This window comes from Nanorana parkeri, unplaced genomic scaffold, assembly GCF_000935625.1.
Source record: "Nanorana parkeri isolate BGI_ZX_2015 unplaced genomic scaffold, ASM93562v1 scaffold569, whole genome shotgun sequence".
Classification (NCBI taxonomy): domain Eukaryota; kingdom Metazoa; phylum Chordata; class Amphibia; order Anura; family Dicroglossidae; genus Nanorana; species Nanorana parkeri.
The window spans coordinates 520,381-544,647 of record NW_017306837.1 but is presented as its reverse complement, the minus strand read 5'-3'; the positions used below and the strand labels follow the sequence as shown (position 1 = coordinate 544,647).

Below are 24,267 nucleotides of genomic sequence, written 5' to 3'. Positions count from 1 at the left end.
AGTGTTAAGGCTGGTAAGCACAGAAAAATTGGAAAAGGAAAACTTGCAAAGACAAATTGCAGTGTACTTGGGTCCTGTTTAACTCTGTAATATAAGCAGAATTATGTATGTATGCTTATTTAGTAGACAGAGGAAAGCATATAATTTCTTTACCATACATATACAACTTCAAATGTTTTTTTTTTACTGATTAAGATCATTGTCTAAGTAACCCATGCTGACTGTTTTATGGATGTGCCCTGATCTTGGCAAGCAGTATGCAAGGCAACTAATCTCAGTGAAGCCATTCAATACAGTTAATATATCTCCAGTTTTACTAATCTGGTTATCCAAAGCAGGAAATCTAGCAAATAAGCCACAAATTAGTAAAATGGGAAGAATAAATGACCTGCTTTGGGAAAAAGTTAAAATCTATGTGTCTGAATATCAATCTTAACTGTATTACACAGTTTAGCTATATGGTGGGTGTCATAGCTACATTAACTGCAACAAATAAATGTTCTCCTGGAAATTAAAACTAAAAGTGTGAAATCTTTTTTAAACATTCTTCATTTAGCATCTGGTATCTCACAGCCATAGGCATTTGGTATGACTCTATAGGCACTTTAGTAATGATCATCATATAGGATGCGAGTATAAATGTGGTCCTAAAATGGATTTATACATATATTGAATTCCTGGAGTTCGTATAACATATATAATTCCCATCTATCACTATTTGGGGATGGGGCAGTGCTGTTATATGGACATTGGTATAAGCAAAGCTTGAGATGTGGGCATGCTTTACACAAATAGAGAAACATTTAGGGTTTCTTTGGTGGTTTCATATGGGCTAAAAGAGAGTCAGTCATGAAAAAACTGATGTAGGCAGGGGCAGGAAAACACAAAGACAAGAAAAGGAAAGGTTACACTTTTGGATGCTGTTATGGGAGGGGTGTTCCTGTCCTGTTTTAAACCCCCCTGAGGCTGTCAAACTAACAACTGAATGCTGAAGATTACCAGGAGAGATGTTTTTCCAGTAACCCTTCTCTACACATTATAAGCACCTCTCAGCACTCCCAATACACAGAGAAGGGGATTTATCAAAACTGGAGCAGACAAAATCTGGAGCAATCAGCTTCTCTCTTTCATTTTCAAATCTGAACTGTACAAGCTGAAGAGAGAAGCTGAATGGTTGCCACGCACAGCTGCTCCAGATTTTGTCTGCTCCAGTTTTGATAAATCCCCTTCTCTGTGTATTGGGAGTGGAAGCCGGCTATCCTTTATTGTAAACAAACAGCAGGTGCTCTAAGTTTTTAAGAAAAACTGAATTCAGAATGTGTGTTGTGATCTTTGAGGATTAATTATGCCACAGTACTTATCACTATATTTTGTATATTGTTTTAAAGCTATTTTACAGCTTGTTAGGGATTTGCACTTTTACTTTTAGCGAACACTAATTTGAAAATATTAAATCCTTCCTCCCTTTTTCCCTTAGTTATTTTTACAGCTCCTTTGTAAACCTTTTACATATTTATTTTGTTTGCTTATTTTTTGTTTTAGTGCTACATTAACAAAATACACAGATTCAAAAAATGCTTTTATTTCATTTGTACAAAAAAAAGTTAATGTAATATAAAGGAAGATTGAAGGGAGAGTATAACATACTCTCCCCGTGACTTAGAGCCAGCGTGGGACACTGCCGCTGTCACACCCTGGCCCCAAACTGAGATCAGAGTGATCATTTAATCACTCATCATTCAGATCACGGTCTTGTCCCTGCAGAGCAGTGATTGTCAGTCACCACTTCCTGCAGGGATTCCTCCCCTCTTTGTTCCTACACGCTCACTGGAGGGACAGACGGGGAGGAGGCAGGCACAGCTGGCTTTGGATCTAGAGAGGCAAAACCACCTATCACTTGGGCAGCCGGGTGGATCCTGACAATACAGGATCAGGAGTGCTCATAGTCTGTGCTGTCAGCATATAGCGTGCAGTAGCCCACCATATGCTGAGTTTGAGCTACAGAAGTAAATGTAGCCTTGGATTGCAGAGGAGCTTGTTCTGGCCAATCCATTATAAACAAAAGCTTCTGAGTACTGTTGTGGAGTTTCCTGTTACCTCCTGTTCTTAACACATTCCAATTGGCCCATCAACATGATGGATTACCTCAATGCCAAATAGTAATGTGCAGGAAGCAGAAAGCTTTGACTATCATAAGTTTTTTTTTGTGCACGGACCTCTAGATGCAAACACTTCATACCTGAAGCAGTTTTTCTAAAAGATAAAGCCTCTTTAAAGCAGGACTTCATTTCAACTGAAAAAAACACCCCTGCTTCCCCCCTCCCTGAGGTTAAAAAAAATATATACTCCTACATTTTTTTCAAATATTTTCTGGCATCGATTGTGCGTCCAGGGAGAGTGATTGATTACTAATCGCATGTAATCGTATCACATACCATTACATGTGTTGTTTCAGCATTCTGCCGCTTTCAAATGTGGCCGCTATCACCTGTTCATTAATTTGAATGGGTGACAACTGCCGCTTGTAACTGGAAGATTTGGGATTTGCAAGTTCCTAAAGCAGGAATCGCTAAACGCACCTAAACTATAGATAGGAATGAGGTCTCAGACCACCCAATACATGCCTCTGGTGGTAAAATAAGGTAAATACACTTGAGTTCCCAGTTCTGTGCGATGGCCATCTCCAATAGAGGAAAGTCCCACTGAGCCTTTTGGATATCTAATTATTTTAGGTTGTGGCAATTAAATATAGTGGTATGGGAACATCCTAGGCTCCAAGAAATGAAATCTCTGAGTTAGCCAATGACTGACTCAGAACTCCAACTTTTACCTATTACTGAAATATCTGTTTGATTGGACTAACCTCTAAATCACTGCTGACAGAACATAGCAGGCTACACTAGTTGCCCATTATCAGGTACAATGTCAAGACCCTCAGATCTAAGGATAATTTTGTATACAAATATCCATCTAATTTCCTGGGTTAAGAATATGGCCTGTTCCCTCCCAGAAGGACTTCAGAACTGCTAACTTAGAAAAGATACATGACTTGCTGACACTTGGAAGTTCCTAAAATGTACTATCAGAGGTTTAGATTTTTTTATCATATAGTGTTTGCCTGTTAAAAAACCCAAACTCTGGTATACATCTAATGATTTTAGCAACATGAATTAAATGAAAACAATATACAATGAATCATCTTTAAACATAATATTCTCTTACTAGAGAAGTGGAACTAGTCTAATTCTTAATTTCACTTCAAACTTCAATTAATGTTTAGTAATCTGGGTGAATTATTTAGCAGTGTCAGCATTGTAGACTATAAATAGACTATTTCTGTCGGATTTCTCTTTTTTCTGTAGATTTGTTACTATTTTATTATCATTTTATTTTTATATTTTGCCATGGACATAACTTCAGGGATATATAACAGAATAAACATACACTATAACAGTTAAACTATAACTAAAGGCTAACTTTTTCTTTTTAGATTCAGGAAGAGTGGTAAGGAGTTAGAACATCTGTCAAGTTTTTATTGCTATCTGTGTCCTTATTAGGGAGATTAACTTTCTCTAATTATCCTGATCACTAGGGATGAGCAAATTGTCCTGGGTTTGGTTCACAGGCCATTCATCGAACTAATCATAAAGTCCAAAAATTCATCTGATACCCACTGCAGTCCATTGGTGATGATTCCTGAAAGTCAATTCTGACATTTTTCAATACTAATAGGCTCTGCATTGTAAACAAAAAAAAAAAAAAAGAGGCCACAAGGAGCTGGAAACTGCCATGGGGGAAATGCACCAATGTAAAAAGAAAAAAGATTAAAAACTAAGGGGAGGGGGTCCTCCTTTTTATGCAACTTCAAGGGTAGCGTGGGAAAAACACTAATCTTTTCAATTACGTGCTTGAAAAATAAATTAAAGCTGTATGCGGTGTTACAAATCAGCATTATTCTCATAAGCAGTATCAGCAACACCATATTCTGTCATCACATATTTTGGATGTGTAATTGATTTTTTTACTTTTACATTAAAAAGCCAGAGGCAGTCTGGATGGGCCATTCAGCTCATAGATTGGATGCTGTGTCTGTGGCTGTTACAGGATATACTTTTATTTTACACATTTACATATTTGCATGTTTTGCTTTATTGTCGTTTAAATTTGTTTTTTACTGAGTAAATTTGTCCCTGCCCTGGTTAAGCAAACATCAGCAGGGACGACAATGCAACCTTGGCTACTCACGTAACCAAAAAATAGAGTCTTCTTTTAATTGTTCAAAATATATCAGAGGCTTGCTAATGTGCCCTTTTTTTCTCCTCCTTCTTAAAGGGCTCAGAGACTATCAGGAGTTGGAGTAATTATTTTTGGATGCTATAGCCAGGACCAGTCCAGAGACCTCTGCTCTGCTGCTGTGAAAGCGGAAGAATAAAACTTCACCCAATCACCCAAATGCCCAGTGTCTTTATGGCAGCTTTAACTAACACCCTCTTTACACTTTTTTTGTAGCCTTTGCTACACTACAGTGTCCGGTGCCCAGCTGCTGTTATTTTTGCAGAAGGTCAAATACCAACTGCCATTACTTTGTACAGAAAGATATCCCTGCCCTTCCCCAGCATGTGGAATTCCTTAAGGCAGCAGAAGGCAGAGGAGGCATACATTGAGGTGGAGGAGTAAGCTTGGGGTGCTGGCAGGAAGGAGGAGGAAGGTTGGGGTGCTGGTGGTTTGGAGGAGTTTTGGGGTGCTTTCAGTGAGGAGAATGAGTGTTGGGTGTGCTGGTGGTAAGGAGAAGGTGGAAATTTGGAATGGCTTTAAGGCTGATGTTTTACTTCTCTTATATACATGGGGGAAATCTCAGGGTATCTACTGCCCACAGTGCAAAATGCTACACTCAAAGTTCCCTTTTTTGGGACACCACGTCACTGCATACTTGGTGTGCACCAAAGCACCCCCTATTTTTTCCCCATGTTTGAATAGCTGCCATGACATTATAGTAAATTCCTTTTTGTAAAAAAAACAAGTTCTGCACGTTTTAAAGTTTATGTTTTTAATTGTTAGGCCACCCCTGCTGTGTTGAAGACAGATTTGCTGAAACCCTCCAAATCTGCCCCTGCTGAGACCCTCCACATTGCCCCTGGTGAGACCTTCCCTCAAAGGCACAGGGACACACCAGAGGCCCAGCACATCAGCTGAAGCCCCTGCTGTGTCCCCACACAAAATCCAGCAAGCTAAGCAAAAATTTAAACCGTACAAATCAATTCATAGCTAGCTTTGAAAGTAAGGTGACCATGGAAGGGTTTTCCACAGTACAAACACAAACATTTTCCAACCACTAACCAGCTACCCTGCAAAAAATAAAACAAATTACGCTGTCAAATGTTAAAAACGAATTGTTAGACAGTGTCAAGGCTGGTATGGGGACACATTGGGGGCTTTAGCTGCCATTGTGATGTGCTTGGTTTCTGGTAACAAAAGTCAACAATATTGTACAAACTCAATGGCCACTTGGTAGGCAGCCTTAGCAGGTCACAATGTAAGAGGAAAATATCAGGCAGGTTCTATCAAGAAATACGGAGTGTATTCTTTCACAAACAATATCCAGAAATGTTGCAGTTGATGCATAGTATGTAAGCAGCTTATTTAGGCCACAATTTAAGAGGGAGAGATCAGGCATATTTTATCACAAAATTAAAATTAGAGTGCATTATTTCAGATACAACAGCCAGAAATATTATACAGACTCCATACACACTGTGTATGCAGCTTTAGTAGGCCACAGTTTAAGAGGGCAAGTTTTAATCAAGAAATTAACTATATAGTGTAGTATTTCACATACCAAAACTGCAAAAATTGTACACACTTATTGCACACTATGTAGGCAACTTTAGTAGGCTGAAGTTTAAGAGGGAAAGACCGGGCAAGTGTTAATCTAGAAGTCAAAATTATAGTGTATTATTTCACATAAAAAGGTATAAAAATTGTTTAAACTCAATCCACACTATGGAAGTATCTTTGGTAGGCCATAGTTTCATAGGGAGAGACTAGGAAGGTCTTAATCAAGACTGAGACGCCGCAGCTGAAGCGGATCTATCTAAAGGCAGAGCCAGCTGTACCCGCCCCCTCCCCTGTCCGTTCCGCCAGTCAGCGCTAGCGGATCGGAGCGGGGAGGGGGGAATCCAGCCCCTCCCCTGTCATGGCAGAGAGCCGTGACAGGATCGAGAGGTGAGCGAACGCCGGTATGTGTTCGCTCACCTTCCGATCTACTGAGCCGACCTGTGACAGTCTCATTGTCACAGATCGGCTAGAACTATGAGGTGAGTGAAAAGCACTCACCTCATAGTTCTCCTTTAAAATACCACAGGGGTTCATCATTTGTAACCCCACTTTCCCCAGCTTCCCTGGTGTGGCAGTGTTATTTTAAGTTATAATTAAACTGCCACACCACAGAAGGATTACACAGTGCAATATAACCCACTTTCCCTCATATCTTTGTGTCAGGGCTGGAGTAACGGGCCAGGTGTGGAACCCCTTGGCAGGGACAAAGAAAGTCCAAAAATCGCAGTACAAAAGGATAGTCCAATCGGGGAGTCAGGTCCAGTTCCGGGTCGTGGCAGGCAGCAGAAATCGTAGTCGAAGGGACAAGCGAAAGGGTCGGTAGCCGGGAAGTCAAATCAAACAACGGGTTCACAGGAGGGAGCTGGGTGTTCACCATGAGGTAGAATAACTCAGCAATGAGTCAAGGCTCTGACCAGCTTTAAATAATCAGGGAACCCAGTACCGCCCCCTGGCTGTCAAGGCAACCAGGAAGCTTCCCCTGTCAGAGTCCAGTCACAAGGCTGAGGGCGACGAGTGGTGAAGGCTGAAGTCCTCCCCCAGCCTGAGTAGCACCCGTGGCATGGAATGGTGTGCGCGCGCACTATGCTCGCTCGTCCGCGCATGCGGCTTGCGTACTGCGCACCCGGCGCGCGACCTGTGCACGCGCACTGGCCACACCAGCATCAGATGCCCTGCCGGGGGGAGGAGGAGGAGCTACCCATGCCCGGTGCCCGCGCCTGCGAACCTGACAAGGAACGGCCCCTCTGGGTCCCTGACACTTTGGCTTGGCAGTGTAAATACAACTAAAAAAAACAGATACGCCAGTGAAGCTGGGAAAAGTGGGGTTACAAAGTGGGTGCAGTGTGGGTGGTGGAGTGGGTGGGTACACACAGTGGGTGGCAGTGTGGGTGGGTGCACACAGTGGGTGGCAGTGTGGGTGGGTGCACACAGTGGGTGGCAGTGTGGGTGGGTGCACACAGTGGGTGGCAGTGTGGGTGGGTGCACACAGTGGGTGGCAGTGTGGGTGGGTGCACACAGTGGGTGGCAGTGTGGGTGGGTGCACACAGTGGGTGGCAGTGTGGGTGGGTGCACACAGTGGGTGGCAGTGTGGGTGGGTGCACACAGTGGGTGGCAGTGTGGGTGGGTGCACACAGTGGGTGGCAGTGTGGGTGGGTGCACACAGTGGGTGGCAGTGTGGGTGGGTGCACACAGTGGGTGGCAGTGTGGGTGGGTGCACACAGTGGGTGGCAGTGTGGGTGGGTGCACACAGTGGGTGGCAGTGTGGGTGGGTGCACACAGTGGGTGGCAGTGTGGGAGGGTGCACAGAGAGGATGACAATGGGCGGGTACAAAGAGTGGGCAGTGTGGATGCACAGCATCTCACCTCTCTTCCTCTGGCCAGTTCTAAGGGCTTGTTCACACCATATACAGTGTGTTCCAGTGTGGTTAGCTGCTGGAATGCACTGTATGGATTTTTTCCGATCGCACTGGACCGCAACAAGGCACTAATGTGCCACAGCGGGCAGGGGGGCGTGGCGGGGGTGCCATTGACATCAGTGCACTACCACACCCCTTCCTGCTCCAGCACGCACAGGGGAGTTTTTTATGTGATAGTGCGTTCCAGCAGTTAACCGCACTAAAACGCACTGTATATGGTGTGAACAAGCCGTAACCCTTTTTTCTCTACGCAACTTTAGGACCTGACTCCCCCCTGTCCCACCCCCCTCATTAAGTGGCCTTGGAGTGGGAAGGGCGATTTGCATATTAATGAGCCATGACTGGATTTGCATATGAATACCATGGCTCATTATTATGCAAATACCGTAATTAGCATATTAATTAGCCGCGGACATTGTTAATGGCTCCTGCAGCTTAATGAATGTGAGAATGAAGGCTTCATTCCCTGTCCCGACCCCCCTTACCTGTCAGCAGTCCAGATCACACTTGCACTCCGCTGCTTCTTCTAATCTCCTAAAGCCGAGCACAGGCAGGAGATAACTCCGCCCTCCCCCGCTCTACACTGTGGCAGGGGAGAGGATTGCAGGTTAAGTGTCCTTAGGTTCCGTGCGACCGTGCAGTGTTTGACTTGCGGCCGCACGGAAATTGAGGACCCCTAAACCTCCCTCCTGCTCCTGACCAGGCCCCCCTCTGGTGCGGGCCCCATAGCGCCCGCATGGGTCGCTATGGCGGTCGTTCCGCCCCTGGTTGTGGTGCAGTCCAGTGGGCTGTGAAAATAAACAGTATGTCTGTATTTTTCACATCGCACCACAGATCGCATGTGCATTGTAGTGTGAACAGGGCACATGGAAAACAATTGTTTTCCATGTGCCCTAGAGGTGATTGCTGTTGTTCAGTTGCTAAAAAAAAATTCCCTGCATCTAGTGTAAATGGGCCCTCATAGCCAAGGAAAAGGACTCCTTACCACATCAGTTTATAAAACCTTTTAATGAATTAGCAACGGATGTTAATTCTTTGGTAAGAAAGGGACAAGGTCTTGGCCATATACAAGAACACATTATAACTGTCGACGTAACTGGAGATAGATTATAGCTGTACTGATATGCCACTTTCTCTAAATATAATGTCATGGGGGTTTATAAACAGCTTGCCTATGTTGAAATAATAATAATATAACAAATATCCCACACATTTTTAATTGAAGCTTCTCAATAGAATACTAGTAAATAATAAAACACTCACACAGAATTATAAAGAATAAAAAGTAACATTTTTACTTAACTCAATTAGTGATGATTGGGTACAGTTTTAGCGTTACTAGCTTTGGGCACCTGGGGCACATGCCCACATTATTTGTTGAATGCTCCAGATCCCTATGCCTATGTTCACTTCAATCGTTCACCAGAAAGACGGTAAGTGCTGATGGGCAGAAGCAAGTAAATGTAGCCCTAGACAAGAAGAAATTGGAGCTACCGTAACCCATAGCAAGCCATAGGTGTGCTGGTGTGCTGTGGATCCACAATAGAGGTTTCTTATAGAGGAAAAACAGGGAGACCCTTTATTCATTTTACTGTAGATCACCCCTTCAGAGCCACCAGTAGTGTTATCCTGTATTGGGATAGCGCTGACCAAGGAAGGGGGACGCTACAGTGGCAGCAGGGTTTTTTCTTGGGGGGGATATTTGCTTCGGGGAGGGGTAAATTGCCTGGGGGTATAATATGCTATGTGTTTTATAGTTATGGCTGCTGCGCTCTGTATATTACATGCCTCTAAATGTAAAACTCTCCTGGCCTCTACACTCTGGAATTTGCAATATGTGTGCTGCACTATGTGTTAATTGTAAAAGTAGTTTCTTATGTTCTTTCTTCAGGTTCAGATTCCATATAATTTGGATATTTTCAGTGAGATTTGTTTGGAAGCAGTAATGGCTTTTTATTTGTTCTCTGTAAAGGTTTAAAAGAAGCAAGTTGACAATCTTCTCCTAGTGGCTAATTTCAGGATAATAATTAACATTATAAAGGTGTAGTAATACTTAAAAAATAACTGCACATTGAAAGAATGCTCATCCAGAGTGTGCCAGTTGCTACTTTGCATTGTGTGGTTCCTTCAGTATGGTAAAACAAGACATTGGTTGACTTGGGGTAATATCTTCAGACTATGGCAAATTACATTGGATATGAATCTGGTTGTTACGTTTTCCTTTATTTCCATACAGCATTACCACAAAATAAACTTTCAGTGGATTCACGAAGTCTATTGAATGAAAACTGAGCATAGTGTATTTAATAAAATAATTAGCCACTAATGAGTTGAAAAATACTTACTTCTGTAGTTTGGGTATAAATGCTTTCTACATTTTAGGACAGGATAGGTAAAACTATCATTATGACGTACTTTATTTTAAGTAGTGTACACCTAGAACAGTGTCTCAGGCTGTATGTGGCTGTCTGCTCTTTGAGGTTGTTGGCAGCATCAGTGCAATTGATCACTGTCTATCAGGCTCATATCTGTCCTCACTGAGATCCTATAACATTCAGTTAGAGGTTCATATGAGCAGCATAGAGGGGACTGTTCTTATGGCTAGACAGTCTGCTGCTGACTGCAATGCAAAACACCTGCTGTCTGCAAACTGTACACTTGTTAGGCCTTCAAAGCATCAGGCTCACATATCCACGTCACAATTACATAGCTGAATGTGATGCTATCTGAAGGAATTCAGTTAAATATCCATTAGTCAGATGTAGTCCTTAAAACGTTTGTGTACTGCTGGTGCGTACTGCTGGTACTGCTGATGCCACGCGTATAACAAATTTTGCAGCAGTACCTTTCTCTACTATACAAAGTACTCGCCAAAACATGTATAAGCAATAATTTTACAGGTCCACAAGTTACTTTCTTTATTAGTTACCCTGCTTAACTTAATTCTGATTTTAATTTCTCATTGGGAACCTGCAAAGTTAACAAAACTTTTTACCCTTTTGACCTTAGCACAGCAATTCTAAGTGATAAACTAAACATTCATGAAATCTTAATGAGATGGGAGATTAGTCCTTTCTCATATTTCAACAAGTGACATTGTACCAGAGTTCTCTCATTGGAAGATAGCTGGCTTGTGGTGCAACACGTCTGTCCGAAAACTTTTTTACGTTTTTCCCCCCCTGAAAGTTGCTAACTAGGAACATCCACCTTTAGAAGGGATGCCCAAACACCAAAAACTTGTGGCTTCCGAAAAGGATGGTATGCAATCTTACATTGATATCTTTCTTAACTTTGTATTTACTGAACTGAATTGCTTTAGGAATGTTTCTTTAAACATTGCTCTTTTTGTAAATTTGTGCTCATGCATTATGTGGTATCCGTTTACTGATACCGTATTCATCATTCAAGATATTCCTCGTAATGCATACTAAATAAATCTTGTTTAAGTGCTACAATGCTTGCTAACTGGGATTTTTTTATGGGGGGGGATATGGGCTTTTGCATAATTTGTATAGCTCTGCCTTAAAAAAAAAACACCCATTGTCTTGAATATGTATATTGTTTCTCCTATCCCTCTTTTCATTTCACTGTTTGACAGTGCTTCTTACAATTACTGTCAAGGATGTGCCTTTCAGTCAGTAATTGACCTTTTTGTAGAAATCAGCAATAACTTAGTATGTTGGCTTTTTATGGATAAATGGTGTCTCGAAAATACTATAGACTATATTGCTCCTGTGTTTTAAAAAAAAGAGCCTTGTATATACTGTATTTCATTTGAAGCAATAGAATTCTGAATTAAAATATTTTATGATGTCTATTCTCTTTATTCTGTAGAGTAAATGTACTGATGGCAAATGGCATGCATAACATAGTGGTCAGAATATTTTATGCCTAAATGCCTAAAATGTCTACTTTTGAATTACTGAATGCCTATACTAACTTTTGTCATTTTTATTTATCTGTGGCATTGAAATAAGTTTAATTTAAGCAGAACCCTCTTTTGTCATACAATAAAATGTATGCTTAATTTAGTATACTACAATGTGAACACTAGGGGTCCTTTTCCTACATGATTCGCTGGTCAGTAGGAAGAAATTGAATGCCAATTTTGTGGGTCTTATATATATATAAAGAATGTTCACTCAGTAAACTACATTTTCTCTGTGTTTAAAGAATAAGGTGAAGTTAGGTTTTTTTAATAACTAGTTGTTTAAAGGAGAATTAAAAAAAAGTTTAAAAAACAGTTTATTGCCTTGCCTTTACTAAAGATTGTCACAGCTCGCTGTCATTTAGGACTGATCTGTACTGGTGTCCAGAACTGTCCCTGCTGCAGCTTAGTATCTGCAGGGTCTCTACAGTTTCTCACCTGGGTCCCATGCTCACTTAATTTTCTTATTCCCCTGAACAAAGGATTTAGTATTGATATCCACATTAGCATTTTGCTGGACGCGTTGCAACTGATTTCATTAGGAAACATGTTGATATGTATTATGATCTTCAGTATAAAGTGCATTACAATGAACATTAATAACATGCGACCACTAATGTTAACATGCATTGACACAGGTTGATGTGTTTTTATGTGTTTCTATTAATTTCATGCAGAACTCATCAGTAGGAAAACTCCATAGCTGAGAATAGGCCCTCTATCTTTCCTATAAACTTGTTCCAAGGCTTATTCTTTGTGTTTATTCCTGCATTCCTGCATGCCACCTGCTGGTTTATACTAAGAAATGCTGACCATTTTGATGTCATGTCATGTACACTTAAATTGTTTCTTTTTTCATGATTGTGTTTTGCTTTAAATGGTGTATTTTATATTTTCCTCTTAATAAAAAACACAATTTTCACAAAACCTATCAATTGATATATTTACCTATTTTGCACTCACAGTAAAAATTGAAGTGGATGAAAATGCAGGTAAGAAAACATTTTTACTTATAATAGATGTAAACTATTTTACTGTGAACAGCAGCTATATTACACAACAATGTTTTGAACAATTGCTATTGCACTAGCATTATACACTTATTATACATCAGGGGCCTGGAAGGATTATCTTTCTGATCAGTAAAAGAATGAGGATGCTAACATATAGCTGCTCATGCTGTGGTGGAGACTACATGAATAGTTATTTCTCGTTCAACCCGCATGCTGAATGAGAGGAATATATCCGATTGCCCTATCCATGCTAAATATGTGTTTTTACCATACTTTTCCCTAATTTCCTAAACAAGAATGAAACTAAGAATTATTTAACTCTAAAATGGCAGGATAACGCACATATGTATATGAATGTTTAAAGGGTCTCAATGTCTTTTCTGAAGTACATGAACATGTGATAGGAACAATGATGATGCTAAATTTCTCAGAACCTAGACATTCCTGCTTTGTGACTTAAGATAGGTGAATAGAGTTTCTATAACCCTCAGGAGCCACTTAAAGTCTATTGTACTCTAAAAAAAACTCACCAAAAAGCCCTCAGTTTTGCCATTCCCATTTACTTTGAAGCATTCCTCAGAAATCTCCAGATCACCAACAAAACTCTGTGGAAATCTAAACTCTCAACTTTAATCAACCTTAAAAGCTAATAGATCATCTTGTGAAACAGGTATATAGCATTTTTAGTAGCAGATGTCTTAGCCTGTCTACACTGATTAGCCATAACATTATGACCACTGACAGGTGAAGTGAATAACATTGATTATCTCATTACAATGGCACCTGGTGTGTGTGTGAAATATTAGGCAGCACGTGAACGTTTTGTCCCTGAGGTTGTTTTGGAAGCAGAAAAAATGGGCAAGCGTAAGGATTTGAGCGACTTTGACAAGGGCCAAATTGTGATGGCTAGATGACTGGGTCGGAACAGCTCCAGAACTTCAGCTCTTGTAGGATTATCCCAGTCCGCAGTGGTCAGAACCTACAGAAAGTTGTTCAAGGAAGGAAAAATGGTGGACCAGTGACAGGGTCATGGGCGGCCAAGGCTCATTAATGCATGTAGGGAGCTAAGGCTGGCCTGTGTAGACCGATCCCGTAGAAGAGCTACTGTAGCTCAAATTGCTTAAAAGGTTGGACTAAAACCTCATAAGGTCTTCTCTGAAAACAGCAGGGGGTTATAGGGGTATCAAAATAGATTTTGTTTCAATTTATTATCACATACCAGGGGGAAGTCAGAGATGAAGAGTGCAGCCTGACTTACACCTCCAGTCCAGGCATCCACATGACAGGTGGCAGAAGGCCAGGTGCTTGTGATGTGTTAACAGGTCCACTGTAACTCGAGAGCACTGGCAATGGAAATGAGAGTGACACAGTAATCAGGAAGTTGTGGACAAGAGGTAACAGAGAAGAAGTGTGGTCAGAATAGAATCAGCAACAAAGGGACAGCAGGGTATTGAATCAGTGACAGATACAAGGTCAAAGGACAAGTCAGGTTTGGCAACAGGTAGACATACTAGGCAGGCAGCAGAAAGTAGCATAGTTAAAGGAGCAGGCCGTGGGGAGTAGAAATAGGGTAGAAGGCCAAATTAAGCCGCGAATGAGAAATCCGGAAGGATGTCACAAAGCAAGTAAGCTATCTGGCATAGATGAGTCAAAAACAGTTTGTATAGATTGGATAAGAGATTACTATGTATTTTGTATGCCTAAGGGGAAACAGAATGCTCTGAGGATGAGGAAGATCTCCCTCCAAAGCGTCGAGAGAAGAACTGGAGAATACCAAACATGAAACCTTGGTTGGCAGAAACTGATGATGAGGGTGCAAATGCCCCTAATGAAGAGAATGAAGAAGAGGGAGAGAGCCCTCCTACAGGCAAGAGAGGAAAAAGAGGAAAGAAGGGACCTGGAGCAGCCAATAAAAAAGCAAAGGATAATACTAAGAAGGACAAGAAGAAAAAGGATGGTGATGGGTAACCTTTGACATCTGACTTCAGAGTTTACAATATATTTTATGTAGAAATCATATAGGGATTTATGCATACTCTACAGCAGTGGTTCTCAACCTGTGTAACCTCAGGACCCACATTTGTCCTTGTTCATTAAGTCATGACCGAAGTCGCACTGCAATGTAACGCACAGCATTGGGTACCGCACGTTCCAGGGCGGGCATACGACCTGTGGGTGGGAGGGACATTTGGGGCACCATTCAAATGAATGGCAACACAACACACCACCCACAACAGAATGCACGGTAGCTGCAATTGCGTGGTACAGTGCATTAATCGCACGGCACTATGCAATTAATGCAATGAATGCACTGTACTAGTGTGAACGGGCCCTCAAAAACACTAACATAATCTGACACACCCACACAATCCAACATTTCTTTTAGTTTTTTTTTTTTTTAAGATACACCCAGTCTGCCTACTTTATGAGAACTGGAGTGGATCCTCAGCCTGGGGTCCAGTGTGGGCTGCTGTGCTGTGACAGAGCTCCATTAATATGTCCATTGCTTTTAAAGCTCCTTTGCATGCCCTGTAGAGGAGCCAGGAGCCAGAATGTGATATCACCATGGCACCTATCTAGGACATGTGAGGGAGCTGAAAACAATGCTCATATGGATGGAGCTCCCTCACGGCCACAAAGCTCCATCTCATCCTACCTCAAGCTGATACCTGGCACCGGACAGCGTATTTTGAATGGCAGAGGGGCCTCTCACACAGAAAAGTGGAAGGCAAATGGCGACCCACTGAAAACATGGTCGCGACCCACTTTTGAGTCACGACCCACCAGTTGAGAACCAAGGCTCTGCAGTTACTTAGTTTCTTACTTCAAAAGAGAAGAGCCTTTATTTTTTCCCATCAAAGTTACAGGTTGATTCTTGCACACATTAGGCTTTACACCCCAAGGGAGCATGCAACACTTTATTTTCTGCTTTATTCCACTGCTCATTTATCTGCTCTACTATAAATGTTCCACTTCCCTGTGTGGCATCTTATCTCCCTCTCTGTTGTCACCTTCGCCACCCACTTCTACAGTGGCCCCTTTTCTTTCGATTTTCTTTTCATAGCTATATTTACTTGGCTTTCAATTAATCCCTCCACAGCTCCTGTATGACAACCCGACTATAGCAGCCACAGTGGAGCTGGATTCTTAAGCATAAGGCACATATTACCTGACATACCATTAACATATAAGTCCCCTGCATTTTACTGCTAAGCCTTTCTCCCTGTGCTCCAGTACATGATGGCTGGTGCACAATTTTTCACTTACTTCAGGCAAGTGTAGCAAGTGCAGGAGCTGTGCTTCATGGCACCAACAGGGAGGAAAAATGGTTCCCTCTAAAAGTTCATAAAATACCCTTATTCAGCGATGCAGCATGGCTGATCAGGAGGGGGGAAGGAAGGAAGCATGCACCCTCTCTCCTGAACCATACAAGACCACATGCCCTCAACATTGGAAGGTTACCTTGCAAGGGGGGGGGCAGCAACGCTTCCTTGTCTTCACAAATATCAAAGATGTGCCTGAGATCTGAGAAAAGTACAGGTGAGGTGCTGGATTCAAATATTCAGAAGGTTGTTCAGAACATGATAATTGCTTCTTTGAGGCTGCTCTCAACAAGACAATCCAGGGTTGAAGATATACACATACAGTTGTGTGAAAAAGTGTTGGCCCCCTTCCTGATTTTTCATTGTTTTGCACGTTTGTCACACTTTAATGTTTCAGATCATCAAACAAATTTAAATATTAGTCAAAGATAACACAAGTAAACACAACATGCAGTTTTTAAAGGAAGGTTTTTATTATTAAGGGAAAACAAAATCCAAACCAAAAAAAAAAGTGCAAAAAAGTGTTTGCCCCCTAAACCTAATAACTGGTTGGGCCACACTTAGCTGCAAGAACTGCAATCAAGCGTTTGCGATAACTTGCAATGAGTCTGTTACAGTGCTGTGCAGGAATTTTGGTCCACTCATCTTTTTAGAATTGTTGTAATTCAGCCACATTGGAAGGTTTTCGAGCATGGACCGCCTTTTTAAGGTCATGCCACAGCATTTCAATAGGATTCAGGTCAGGACTTTGACTAGGCCACTCCAAAGTCTTCATTTTGTTTTTCTTCAGCCATTCAGAGGTAGACTTGCTGGTGTGTTTTGGATCATTGTCCTGCTGAAGAACCCAAGTTCGCTTCAGCTTGAGGTCACGAACAGATGGTCGCACATTATCCTTCAGGATTTTTTGATAGACAGCAGAATTCATGGTTCCATTTATCACAGCAAGTCTTCCAGGTCCTGAAGCAGCAAAACAGCCCCAGACCATCACACTACCACCACCAAACGTCTTGGGGATCATCAAGATGTTTTCTGGCATAACGGAGAAGAGCTTCTATGTTCTTTTTGCTCAGCAGCGGTTTTCATCTTGGAACTCTGCCATGCAGGCCATTTTTGCCCAGTCTCTTTCTTATGGTGGAGTCATGAACACTGACCTGAACTGAGGCAAGTGAGGCCTGCAGTTCTTTGGATGTTGTTGTGGAGTATTTTGTGACCTCTTGGATGAGTCGTCGCTGCGCTCTTGGGGTAATTTTGGTTGGTCGCCCACTCCTGGGAAGGTTCACCGCTATTCCATGTTTTCACCATTTGTGGATAATGGCTCTCACTGTGGTTCGCTGGAGTCCCAAAGCTTTAGAAATGGCTTTATAACCTTTTCCAGACTGATAGATCAGTCTTTCTCATTTGTTCCTGGATTTCTTTGGATCGTATTTAAGTGATTTCTTGATTGCGAACAGGTGTGGCTAGAGAAATTGAACTCAGGTGTGATAAACCAGAGTTAAGTTATGTTTTAACAGGGGGGGGGGGGCAAACACTTTATCACACAGGGCTATGTGGGTTTGGATTTTGTTTTCCCTTAATAATAAAAACCTGCATGTTGTGTTTACTTGTGTTATCTTTGACTAATATTAAAATTGTTTTGATGATCTGAAACATGAAAGTGTGAAAAACGTGCAAAACAATGAAAAATCAGGAAGGGGGCCAACACTTTTTCACACAACTGTATATACATTCCAATTGTTGTTGTCTGTATTGTTGTTTATAAACCTGTTCTATTATTAACACTGTTGGACTTGCATACTTGTTCTTGCAAGACAGCTTGTCCCCATGCAAAGGTAGGGTTTAAGAGCTCTGTTGGGTGGGGGTTTAATGCCCCAGGTAAATAAGTAAGAGTACCCCTTGTTACTCATTCACAAAAAAAATAGTAAATAGTAAATAAAAGCATCCACACCATAGTAAAGTCCTTTATTAAAAAAAACAATGTCCCCCAATGTAAATTCAACATCAATAATGTCATTGGGCAATGTAGATCCATGTCTATCCTCATGAGTTGGTCCTGTCATGATAAGCTACTATCACTACTCCCATCTTAAATGACAATGCCGCAGTGCCACTGGAATGTCAACACAGCAGCAGGGTTTCTGGGTGATATCATTGACCAAATACGGTTGTGACCATATTCAGGCTTCTAATTCTGTTGGAAACCATATAAATAAGTTATACAAGATAGCTTTTAACCTAATTGTTTAAAAAAAAAATGTTTTTATAGGTCTGATGAAGAGGAAGATTCTATCACAGATGAGGAACTAGATAAATTAAAGGAAGCTGTAGAAGAAAAAAAGAAACTAATTGCAACTATAAGAAACAAGCCTTGGAAAATGAAGCAAAAGTTGGAAGTGTTAAAGTAAGACTAAACAACAGGGTCAATTACACTGATGTTAAGTAGTTAATATTGAGGAATGGTGGCTACATGGCTTCTGATATTTTATGTTAAAGCTAAACTCCGGGCACAAAAACATTTTCAATCCAGATATTAAGTAACAGTGGCATCATTACTGTGCTATATATAGACTGTGCAGAGAGCAGATCTGTGGAAGGCCCACCCATTACAAGCTACCTGCAGAAAACTAGGGCGGATACAAAACCAGTCACCTTGCACAAGGAGAGAGCAGCAGTGACTGGTCTTTATTACAGGTTGCTGCACAGAGGCAAGGTTTCACACTGGATTATTGCACAGATCTGGAGAAATACACAACGCACACCAAAATTTAAGTAAGAATACACATGACTCTTGTATATAGAATATATTTAGTTATTTTAGAGTTCAGTTTTAAGTCATTGCTAAATGCAGACATTTTACAAACTTTGCTTCCTATTTTTTTGTAGTATCTACAGTTGTGGAATAAATTATGTTTCCAAAATTGTAGGGAAGCTCAGCAGTTTGTGGAGAAGTTTGAAGGAGCACTTGGAAAGGGAAAAGGAAAAAAGTTGTATGCGTATAAAGTCATGATGCTTAAAGTAAGTTTGTTTTATTTTGCCACGCTTTTTGTTTTTCACATTTCAGTTACTTAAAAGGTAACTTAAATCAGGGGAGGGGGGAATCAGTTATCTTTCAGTTTTCCCTCCTCCAGTAAACATACATGCTTGAGTAATTAGTATTTAAAGGTTTATGGAAAAAAGCTTTCATAAATAGAAATACGTTAACTGATTTATACAGACTGAGATTTAAACTGTATGCGGCAGATTTGTCGATATCCAGTGTGATCATGAATTTTAGCCAGTTTGACATAGTAACATACACTGAGTGGCCAGATTATTATGACCACCCCATCAGTACTTCGTTTGGCCGTGAGATGACTCCACGAGATGACTTCGTTGGGCCGCCTCGTGACTCTCCCTATTTATAATGCTCTGGCCCTCTAGCAACTTCAGCGCGAAATTATAGCTAATTATAGCTAATTTGCCTACAAACGTCAGGTGGTCATAAAAGTCTGGCCACTCAGTGTAGTCAGTCATGTTGAAAAAAGACACAAGTTAGAGAAAAAAACCTTCCATAAACAGAACCCTATCCCCACAGTTACCCACAGTTGATCCAGAGAATAGGCAAAAAAAACCCTATAAAGGATGGTTTAATGTGCTCCAACAGGTGGAAAAAAATCCTTCCTGCTTCCTAAGGGAATGTGATATTTCCTGTATCAACAATCTCCGTTGTTTTTGTTAACCTATCAAATTTTAATATCTAGTTATATTTTGTGCATTTAATCTGGCCATTGTATATAAACAGCCGGACAGGAGCTTCATGGATGCGGTTGAACGTTTTAAAACATTGTTTACTTGCTCACGCACGTGTGGGAAACTGTCATTTGAAACAGCCAGCAATGGCTGTATACATACATTGCTTGTATTTTGTGCCTCTCTGTGCACCCCCCTCCACCCCCCACGATTCCGGGCTCCGCTGTGCCCAGTGCAGGCCCAGGACCAGCACGGCGACTCTGTGAACGGCGATTGCAGGAAGATCAGCCCACAATCTCCCTCTGATCTCCTCCCCATTTTCTGAATGCAGGAGTGATATATATTACATCACTTCCACATTCAGCTGTCATTCTCTGGCTACAGAAGCCAGAGAGAATCTGGTGAAGCAGGTCTTTGCTTCATCAGCTTCTTTCAGGGTCTCTAGGTGTAATTAGGGGTCCTAAAGACCCCTGATGTCTCCATAAAGAGGACCTGTCACTGTATGTGTGTCACATGTATGTATGTATGTATGTATCTCCCTCCTCAATGTGGATATCAAATTATTTGACAAGGTGTTGTTGCTTTACCTCTTTCCTTATCTTTCCTAATTAATTCATCCGGACCAATCAGGGTTTGACATCGAGAGGCGTGGGACAACACAACAAGGGAGCTTAATCTTATCCACTCGGCCCTGTCGGAGGGCTTACCTTGTTTCCTTTTTTCTACAGTAGCTGAGAAGGCCTTTGATAGGGTTGACTGGTCTTTTATACACCTCACCTTGGAGCATATTGGCCTGGGGCACTATATGCTTTCTTGGATTACATTACTTTATTCTGTCCCTTCAGTTAAACTACAGTATGTGTCAATGACTTCTTGTCGGATCTCAAATGGGAGCAGACAGGGTTGCCCCCTTTTATCTTTGTCCTGACCCAGGAACCCCTCCTCCGCACTATCAGGGTCCACACGGATATTCAAGGTTTATGGACGAAGGACGGTCATCACAAAGTTGCTTCTTATGCGAACGACAGGACAAGTTTAGGGCTTTCCATTTTTTACGAGGTTCTGCTTGGCCTTCTTTCTCCGAACCCTCCTCTGACCCTTCATTGGCTGCTTTGGGCTTTTTGAGACTTCATCAATTGTCTTAATACCTGTCTTCCCTCCCTCCTCCAAGTTTGTTCACTAGACCACTATCCTTTTTTGAGCAGGAATGTTATAAGACAGGTCCACTACCCAAAACTCTATTCCTTCAGTTACAAGCTATTGCTTCTCCCAGACCTTAATCTACCTCTGCCCTTCCTCGAGGGGTGGGAATGGGACCTGGGGGTGCACTTTACCCAGACTGTGGAAACAGTCTTCACAATGGCTCCAGCAGGTTACCGACATTAAACATATGGAGGATGTCACTAGCTCTATAAAGGGGACTGTGGAGAGGTTCTCCACTACATGGTTTTACTGGTTTGAGTTCCGCAAATCTGATGAATACAGGCAATTGATGGAATCCTGAAAGATTGCTATTTGGATGGGAAAACTGTTTTCCTCTTGCTCCCCTTCCTCTACTTCTTTTTCGTGTTCTATTTTTTTTTCTCCTCTTTTTCCTCTCTTTATTTTCTCTTTCTCTCTCATTTTCTAGACTCTTTTCTTGTCGTGTAGAGCTATTTACTCTTAATATTTATCTCTCCTCATACTGTGGTTGTTAACTGTGTTTTTTGTATAGAGATGTTTACTTTTGCATCTTTATATTTGTCTTTTTTTAAATTTGCTGCCTGTCTACGACTAGGGGATTGGTTCTACTTACGTTTTATATATTACTTTCTATACAGTATGAACCTTTTTTTGGTTTACTCGGTATCTAATACTGATGTACATTGCTGTGTAAGCATTTGTTTTGATGCTTCTCAAAATCTGTCTTTTATTAGTTTCTTTCTTTGTATGTTCTTATTTGAAAAATCTTTGTCAATAAAAATGTAACTTATAAATCAAAATAGATCTTTATCTGAAAAAACAGCCCCTGTCCCATTCATCACTACATTATGGAATGGTTGAAAGTAATACACAAGAAATTTGCTTATCTCTAATCAACATAAAGATATTTTGATCTTTGTGTTGTGTCTACACATTTGACCACTTTTGCATGTTTATACCTAGCTTTAACCTAGTAAGTTCATGTTCACCTCATCATGGGCCTGCTATGACTTTGAGGGGGAACCCCACACATTTTTTTTCTAATTGTAACTTGGGGTCCCTCTTAAAATTTATACCAGACCTAAAGGGTGGGAGGGGCAATCGCACGCTTTGGGGGAAAAAAAAGTCATTTTTTTCTTTAGAAATGTTAGTTTTGCTGCAGCAGATGCTATACATTGTACAGATGTGCCACTTTACAGGCAGTTGAAGGGGACCCCCAGGGCACGATATTTAAAGGAATTTTTCATTTTTATTGTTTCCCTTTAAGGGATGTTAAAACCATGGCTCCTTTAATAACGGTATTTTTTTTAAAGTGTTTTTTGCATTGATACATGTCCTCCAGGCCAGTACCCGAATCTCCATGCATTTTTTTACCAATACCTGAAATACCTGAAAGTGTTACAATTACAAATTACTGTAAAGGCATGCACTTCACAAAATATAACTGACGCAACAATTAGTTCAACTCACTATCATTAACATTTATATTTTTCCTTAGAAATGGATGAAATTCCAGCGAGATTTTGAAAATTTCAAAACTGCCTGTATACCATGGGAAATGAAAATTAAAGAGATTGAAAGTAAGATTTTAATTTACTTTAAATGCCTTATACAGTATGGATGGGCTGAATTGCTCTGTCACTAATGAGTACTATCAATTCTTCTTACATTGAGAAACACTCTAATATAATAATTCTTGTATAGAACAGGGTAAGGGTAGTTTAAGTACTAACAGGGTAAATGTAGTTTTTCCAATCTTATGATTTCTGCTTAGATATGAAAACATGTCTGTAATCCCTGTAATAATGTATTTACTATTTAATTTTGAGAATGTATCACTGTTCAAACCTGGCAGGGAACTGCTTGCTTTCAGAGTTGATGCTTCAAGCTGGAGACAAAAGACGTATCCTGTTGCAGAAGTTTATTTAGTTTTGAATTAAGTGAAAGGGTTAGAATGAAGGGTCAGTGGGTAATGTGATAGTCTAATAGTTCAGTAAGAGAGAGTAGGTTAATGGTTAAGAAAAATATTAGTTAAGGCTTAAGGTTACATCTTAATAAGCAGGTTAACAGTTTAGAATTTAAGTGTTAGGGTCTACGTACTGGGAGGAATAGGTTTTAGAGTCTGCCTAGGTAGCTACTCTTAGGCATAAAAATAATTTAATTGGAGGAGGTGTGTTACAACTGCCATTTCTACAAACATGTTGAAAAATATTGGTGGGTGGTAGTTGGATGGCCATCTAGGTTTTACTGTCTTTTCCTCCTTTTCTGGAGAAAAAAGTACCTTTTGTACTGTATGTGTCTTAACTGCTTAGTACGTAAATGCTTACCTACAAACAGGTACACAAAATGAATATAATATCAACATTTGTGACTTAGATTCAGTAAATTCAGAAAATTATGTATTATGAGAAGCAGGGATTAGTGAAAAGGGTAATAGAACAGTTCCACCAAGAAATGCATCATAACAGGAGAGACTCACTCACCGCTAATCTCTCAAGCGATTTTCATCTCTCTGATATCAAGATACTTATATCTCGGCTTGGATATACAAAGAGAAAGGAAATTCGGTACTGACATCAGCAAACCTGAGGATTGTTAACAAACAGTTTAGAGTTGCATTCATTCCATCTGTAGACAAACAGACATAGGAATTCTTTGCTATGTGGACTAACAAATATAGGAACTTTAGCGGTAGATATTTATATTATTGGTGTTTAGGTGGAAGTTTTCTGTCAATAGGTCCCCCCAACCAGCACTCAGTGGCAGGATGAGATATGCTCCCTCTCAGATTGATGGCTAAATGAAATTTTTTTTGCATGTGTCAATGAACCTACTCGTGGTTCCTGATGAAGCAATAGAGTGAAACATGTCAAACCGCAAGTGGAACACATGAAAAAACAGTAGACATGTGCGATTCGGTTCGTTCCGAAAATTCGTTTTGGACGGATTTTCTGAGATTCGGATGCATCGGAATTCCGAATTAAAGCTTAGCCGAATGCAAACGAATCCGAAATTCCCGATTTCCCGAAAATCTGTTATTAAACGAATTTCGTTGCAGCAAAACGACATTAGGAAAAAAAAAATACAACAGTTACCTTCTCCAACAGTTCTATGGTTAAAGTACAGAAGCAATGGCGTAGAGGGCAAGGGACAGGTTTGCCATTGTTAAGGTCGCAGGTTCTAGTCCCGGGTAAGGTAGTGGGTAAAGATTTTTTTTTCTTTGCTTTTGAATTGGCATTCTCCTATTGACCTAAATGTAATTTCTCATTTTGCTATTGGACGAATTCCGTTAATTAATTTTTTTTTTTTTACAGACTGCAGAAAATGAAAAAAAAAAAGCGTGA

At 40.8% G+C, this 24,267-nt stretch overlaps 1 protein-coding gene across 1 annotated transcript in view; it reads left to right on the top strand.

The window, feature by feature from the left end:
* The first annotated feature begins 10,885 nt into the window (after nt 1-10,885).
* Nucleotides 10,886-24,267, top strand: part of LOC108791708 (transmembrane channel-like protein 1) — a 44,192-nt gene continuing 30,810 nt past the window's right edge. The window contains exons 1-6 of the mRNA XM_018562266.1: nt 10,886-11,009; nt 12,645-12,671; nt 14,398-14,656; nt 18,279-18,413; nt 18,937-19,027; nt 22,422-22,503. Of these exons, the coding sequence (XP_018417768.1) occupies nt 10,970-11,009; nt 12,645-12,671; nt 14,398-14,656; nt 18,279-18,413; nt 18,937-19,027; nt 22,422-22,503 (634 nt within the window). The 5' untranslated portion in view covers nt 10,886-10,969. The remainder of the gene's footprint in view (nt 11,010-12,644; nt 12,672-14,397; nt 14,657-18,278; nt 18,414-18,936; nt 19,028-22,421; nt 22,504-24,267) is intronic.